Source organism: Cucumis melo, chromosome 2 (genome assembly GCF_025177605.1).
Source record: "Cucumis melo cultivar AY chromosome 2, USDA_Cmelo_AY_1.0, whole genome shotgun sequence".
In the NCBI taxonomy this organism is placed as follows: Eukaryota; Viridiplantae; Streptophyta; class Magnoliopsida; order Cucurbitales; family Cucurbitaceae; genus Cucumis; species Cucumis melo.
The window spans coordinates 16068655-16075156 of record NC_066858.1 but is presented as its reverse complement, the minus strand read 5'-3'; the positions used below and the strand labels follow the sequence as shown (position 1 = coordinate 16075156).

General features: G+C 33.8%; 1 protein-coding gene across 2 annotated transcripts; it reads left to right on the top strand.

Moving 5' to 3' along the window:
- The first annotated feature begins 1187 nt into the window (after window positions 1-1187).
- On the top strand, window positions 1188-4691 carry LOC103502743 (zinc finger CCCH domain-containing protein 34-like). 2 transcript variants are annotated; one of them, XM_008466803.3, is made up of 3 exons: window positions 1188-1416; window positions 1804-1914; window positions 2929-4691. In XM_008466803.3, exons 1-3 carry the CDS (start codon window positions 1345-1347, stop codon window positions 4378-4380), a joined length of 1635 nt encoding a protein of 544 aa, XP_008465025.2. In that variant the 5' UTR covers window positions 1188-1344; the 3' UTR covers window positions 4381-4691. The 2 variants fall into 2 exon arrangements, with proteins under 2 accessions (XP_008465025.2, XP_008465026.2); XM_008466804.3 differs by having other exon boundaries at window positions 1332-1578.
- Window positions 4692-6502: the final 1811 nt, after the last annotated feature.

The window sequence follows — 6502 nt, the reverse complement described above, 5'->3', positions numbered from 1 at the left end:
TGTCAAGTATAAAAATAAGTTAACCTCTAGGCAACTTCACATGTAATGGCAGAGAGGTCTATTGAACACCAACTCGACGTCCAAGAAGTGTGCAAATATGGTTTTCCTAGACATGTGAAGTTGCCTAAAGGTTAACTTATTTTTTATACTTGACACGATCTTCAATAGATGTGAATAGCTGGTCAAGAGGCATCTGAAAAACACAAACATTTGAATATATAAAATAAGTATTCTATGGGTTAATCTTAGGGCATTCTCGATCGAGATAACTTGAATAAGTAATAGAACTCGGGTAACATTGCACCGAGATACCACGAGATTAGGTTTTTCCATGCATTCCATGTTGTACTCTTGATCCAACCTCGGGTGAAATCGCCCTGAGATTACCCTGCAAAATCATGTGAAACTTATATGATCTCGAGACTTCTTCAACAAATTTTGAAAAAAATTCATAAATCTCGCCTGAAATTCATCGTCTGCATGAACTAAGATTCATGAAAAAGTCAAGATTCTTCGAAGGTTCATGAAAAACAATAACATCAACCTAAATTAACTTAACAAAAACTACATCAGAACATCTAAACCAAAGAATTTCCCATCTGCCTCAGATTTCAGACTAAAAAACTAAAAACATAAACTAAAAATTAAGACCTAAACTATGGAATCATTCAAAGTAACTCACCTTGATCAATTTGAGTTCGAGGATGAATTCTTTAAATTTGGGAAAGTAATAATCAAGGAAATTCGAAAGATTTTGAGAGTGTTTTGGCTTAGTTCTCACATGAAATGAGAAAAGTGGTTTAGCGTTTTGTGAGAATATTGTACAGTTGGTATTCCATAGGTATTTCGGTCATTTGCTAGCTATATCCCTTTATTTTCAAAATTTAAATAAAATACGCACTATCTAGGTGACACACTTGGTCGAGAGGATCAAGAAATTTCATTCAAAGAATTTTTTAAATTTTGGGAAGAATCTCGGGGTCGATCTGAATCGAGAATGATAGAGAAAAACAAAATTTCGAGTTTTCTAAAACTGTACTATTCTTAAATATAAAACTAAAATGGTGCTAGTTTTGTCAATTTTCCATATAAATTTTAATATAATGAAATTGAGAGGATAAAGAAAAAAAAATAAAAAAAAGCAAATTCAAAAATCGTCGAACGTAAAAATGAAAAAGAAAAAAAAAAAAAAAAAAAAAGAAATGATCTCCGCCATGTAAAATCAAAATTCGAAAATTCAATTCAATGGAAGCCCTTTAGGAGGATGATGACTTTGTTGTTGCTGCCTTTTCACTTCTCAAACTTTCTCTCTTCTTCTTCAAATTTCTTCTGAGTAGACTGCCAATGGCCGAAGAACTGCGTAAACGTAACACCGATTGTGTCTATTTCTTGGCTTCACCTCTCACCTGCAAGAAGGTCAGCTTTTCTTGCTTAAAATAATCTAACCCCTTCTCATACTTCTTCGAATTTCCCCCCTTAATGTTTACATTCCTTCTCGATATGCTTCAACACCGATGAATTTGGGGCATGATTACGTTATTTTATCACGACTGTAAAGATCTTGCTCAGCATTTGAAGGTTTTTTTTAGTTACATTCTCTCGAAATGCATCAGCATGATTTTCTGTTCGAGTTCTCTATTTCCTTGTTAATGTTGAAGAGAAGTGGGGTTGGTTTCTGTTTCTAAATTTACGATCATTAGTTTTCAAGGTTTTAAAGTGGAATCTGGTTTTCGTGTCTATGTTTATATCCTGCATATTGCATTGGGTTTCTTCTGGGTGAGTAACAACGACTGTTTTTTTCAGGGTTTTGATTGTGAGTATCGGCACAGCGAGATTGTTAGGCTGAACCCTAGAGACTGTTACTACTGGCTGGCGGGAAACTGCCTAAATGCAGCCTGTGGTTTTCGGCATCCCGTAAGCTGATTATCTTTTGTTAAAATTCCCCTGAACTTGGTGGTAGTTAGTCGTTGCTTTATGTACCTTACTTGTATATGTAAACAGCTATGAAACTTGTTTTGTCAGAACACTTTCTTTGTATCCTCAGGACTAAATTTCTGTTTGAAGGGTTGAACATTTCTCTGGTGGTTTACTTGGGTATTCACGAGTCTTTTGGTTGAATTGTATGCCATTTTGTTGAAATTCTTTTACTGGTTCTGAAGTTTGAAATATGCGGTGTTATGCTTTTGCTTAAAGGCTCAATTCCCATAACTTGAGCTTTTGTAACAACAAATTTGTGCATGTCTTGATATAACTAAGTACGTAGTACTTTGTTTACGGATGGATCCAAAAGCTAACAATCTAAATATTTAGATTCTTTTCATGCATTGAAGCTTTTGTTGAATTTCGTAATTTCCATAAACCTGATAAGCGGCCTTAGTCCTTTTTCCTGTATTTATCACCTACATACAGAAATTAGCATAATCTGTGAAGGGCATGAGTATGACAGTGATTTAAATATCTATTAGATTGCTACAAGTCTTTAGTGCAAGCCAGGTAGCAGAAAATAGATCCTTAGAACTTATTAAGCCTTCCAAAGAATCTCATGTATTCCAGTAGATTGTTACAAATGTTATAATGTTTTGTTGGCTTGTTTCAGGTGGAGAGCCCGAGTAACACGTACTATCATGTGATCTTTCTTTATATTTGAATGGAGCATCAATAACCAACTTACTATCTTTGAAAATGGATGCTTGTCTTTAACTTGATCCCAAATCCTCAATGATTTATTTAGGTTGACAATTGATCTCAACCTGTTAATGGCTCTTTTTTTATATTTTTATTTTTATAAGAAGAACCTGTCAATAGTTTAGATATTAACTTTTCATTTTTTCGCCTCTTGATTATTAGTTTAAGTTGATCGTCTTCCCTGCTTTCATTATGTAATAACATTGTTTTTAAATAATTGTTTCTTTTCCTTTTTCTCCTTAGCCACTGGATGGTCCTGCTGGAAAAGTGTTAGAATCTTCTCAATGTTCTGTACCTGTGAACAAGACAAATATTCCCTGCTATTTTTATTTCAATGGCTTCTGCGGTAAAGGTGATACATGCTCTTTTTTGCATGGAAATGATCTTCCTGTTGCTGCAAGATCTACAAAGGCAGGTTTTCCTATTGGCAATGGATCTTCCTCTAAAGATAAAACAGCTTCAGCAAACAAAAAAGGACTAACCTCTACAGATGTAGATGCCATTCTTCATCCATCCAAAAAAGTAGCTGGTCCAACAATTGATGTGACATCTCAACATGAGAGTCTCCTTCAACCTTATGCTGAAAATGTTTCACATCAAAGTCAAAGTACCTCTGCAAAGATCTCGTTGCCTGAGTGTGTAAAAGTGGTTGTTGATGAAACTGTCTCCTCAGGTCCAGCTGAAGGATCTAATGATAGTACATCTCTTGCACATATAACTGAAGATCAGAGTTATGAAGAGCAAATGACTGACAGTGCTGAGGAAGAAAACCTATGGGAATCATCCCCTGGCTTTGATGTTGTTGTAGGCAATGGGTCGGAGAATTTGGATAGTGTCGATGATCCAGAGTGTGTTCTTTCAACTGATCAGGAGGAAAGAGAACTGGATACCGAATTATACAGGGACAACTATGAAGACCCTATTGCATATGAGTCCATGCATTCTGATTTAGAACTTCTTTATGAGCGTGAGATGCACTCATATGGCCATTTAGAGAGTGAGCCTGTCCTTTTCAAGAACATAAACATTATCAGCTGTTCGAGAGGGAAATTTGTCAATTCCATGTTTTCTCATAAGAGAAAGCTTGCATTCATGTATCTAGATTCAGAGGAATGGAATTGTGCAGGTCGTCGAAGTCATCTGCCAAGAGTCAGTGTTTATGGTAATCGTTCGATGATTGGTTTATCAAGAAGAAGAAATGGACTGTCTTGTCAAATGAGTAGAAACTCTCTGAAACCGCATAAACATGGTTTATATCATCCGCCTCCTGGAAGAAGACTGGCATTACAGATTGGGAAGTTGTCGAGAGGAAAATTTTCTGAAAATTTAATCTTTTCAAACGGTTGTAGTCGATATGAATCTTTTAGGCAGTTAAGACAATACAAACCCTGCAAGCATTATGACGAATACAGATTGGCCAGACGACAACAACCATTGCTCAACATGTCAAGAAAACCTGTTATAAGGGATCACAGATTTAATCCGAAGTCTATTCCATTTAAAGGACCAAAGTCCCTTTCTCAGATCAAAGAAGAGAAGCGAAAAGTAGAAGGAAATGGAGGATTCTCCAGGGAAAAACGTCGTTCGGCCGGATTTGCATCATTCTCAGCTGACTTTAGAGGGCCAAAGCCTTTGAGCGATATCCTGAAAGACAAAAGGAAGGTGGAGGAGCTCCTTAAGGAAATGAATACTTAGGTAATAAATTAGCTTATGGTAGTAGCTATTTTTGCAAATCTATCATATGCTAACTGTGAATTGTCAAAAAAGAAATTAGATACTGTCTTTGATTCCAGGTAGTGTAGGAGCCAGAAATTATATCTTGTTTTAGTTAGAGATAGCTGAACCAGAAGCTTAACTTGATAGGGTCTTCCTCATGTATTTTTGACCCTCTCAATGGTGTTGCTATTCTTTACCAAGTCTTCATTTAGCATTTGAGAATATGCGCATCGGGTCCTTAAAACTTCAGTATTGAGTTCACCATCAAATGCATTTAAACAATATGATGATATCATATTTGGTACGTAGTCAAATAATATCCTATTGGTACCTATATAGTTAGAATTTTGATACCCATGATTTTATATCCCAAGGCAACCTGTTTTCTGTGATGACCCTTCACTTCACTAGAACCAATTAACTTCTGGATCAACTCAGGGTAGATTACTTGCAAATGTATCGGTTAAGGTTCCGTTTAATAACACTTTCATAGTTAAGTATCTGTTTAATAACACTCTCATTTTTAGTGTTATGTTAAAAGAAAAAAAAAACATTTAAATTATTAAAATTTTAAAATCAAAATAAAAGAAAAAAAGTTTGCAAAAGGGGCCTTTTCAAAAATATAAAAAAGCGGTAAAATATTTACATTGTATAGAATAATTCTGAAAATGAAAAAAACCCACAAGCCCATCGTGTAAAATACAAAAAATGTCCCGTTAATTAAGTTGTCAATAACGATCGCGCTACAGATATGACTACAATTTATTTCAATTTATTTTTTCAATTCTATCCAAATCTAAACGATTTTTTTTTCTTTCAAAATTTGGTACGATCGTTTATTTTTTTTACATGATCGTTTATTTTTTTTACACGATCGTTTAGATTTGTTTAATCATTATCTAGATTTGGCTAAATGATTTTTTTAATTCTTTTGGTACATGATCGTTTACATTTGGCTATTTCAAGATTCTTTATAGCGAAAAAAAAAGAGGAGAAAAAAAAGAAAAGCGATGAAAGAAATCGCACGAGGAGGAAGATCGGATGAATCGCGAGCGAGGAGAAGAAAGTGAAAGGGCAAACCTGAAATATTTAAAAAATGACTAATTTTATTGGTTTTGTTACACGCGCCGTAAATAATTTTGGTGTTTTTGTTATATTTATGAAAGTTAGTCCGATAAAAACCTACCGAAAAAATCAATGGATTATTAAATAGGACCAAAGAAATCAATTGATCATTCTCAAATAGGATTTTATTTTTTATTTTTTAAGTCATTAAAAGTACCATCTACCAACCCTTTTCGAATACATTTTCACCTTGTGCATTATATCGAATGAAAATTATTAATATTAAATTTGTAAAGTTAGATAAAAATTACCCTTAAACTAACTGTGAAAAATTATATAAATTATTTTACATTTGCGAATACAAATTTGTTTTGTAGTACAACATAAACCAAAAGAGTTAAAAAGATAGGCAGTTTAAGGGGTAATTTCTAAAAATCAAGATTGTGCATCTTTTATTAAGATTATGAAAATCCACCCATGAATTGTGGTTGAAGGAGTAATTTCTAAGAATTAAGATTGTGTATCTTTTATTAAGATTATGGTTACTTTATATGAGAGAAAAGTTATTATAGTTGAGAGTAAAAATGAAATTTAACTTTAAACCACCCATATTCTTCCAGAAAGCAAACGGATGGATTAATCCATATTCTTCCTAGATCATTCTACCTATCAATAAAGAAAACTTGTCCCCAAAATTATAAAAATGAAAAAACCAACCTCCTACATTTTACGTACTACCACCAATGCCACCAAAAAATGAACTTCCCGATTGACCATAAACTTAGAAAAGAAGTTTCCAACAAGTTCATTCAAAGCCTTAGTCATAAGACCAATAACAAAATCATTAGCTTCTAGAGAGAACCCTTTAAGAATCACATCTTCTCACAGTTTACTTTAAGTTCTTTACATTCTGGTAATCGATTTCTAATGTAATTGCTGTGTTGTTTTTACTTAGGTTGTTTTTTTTTTTTTTTTTACCTCAGCGTTTAGAGTGTCAATGTTCAATACTTCTTTTCAATCTTCTTTGTTGGATTTT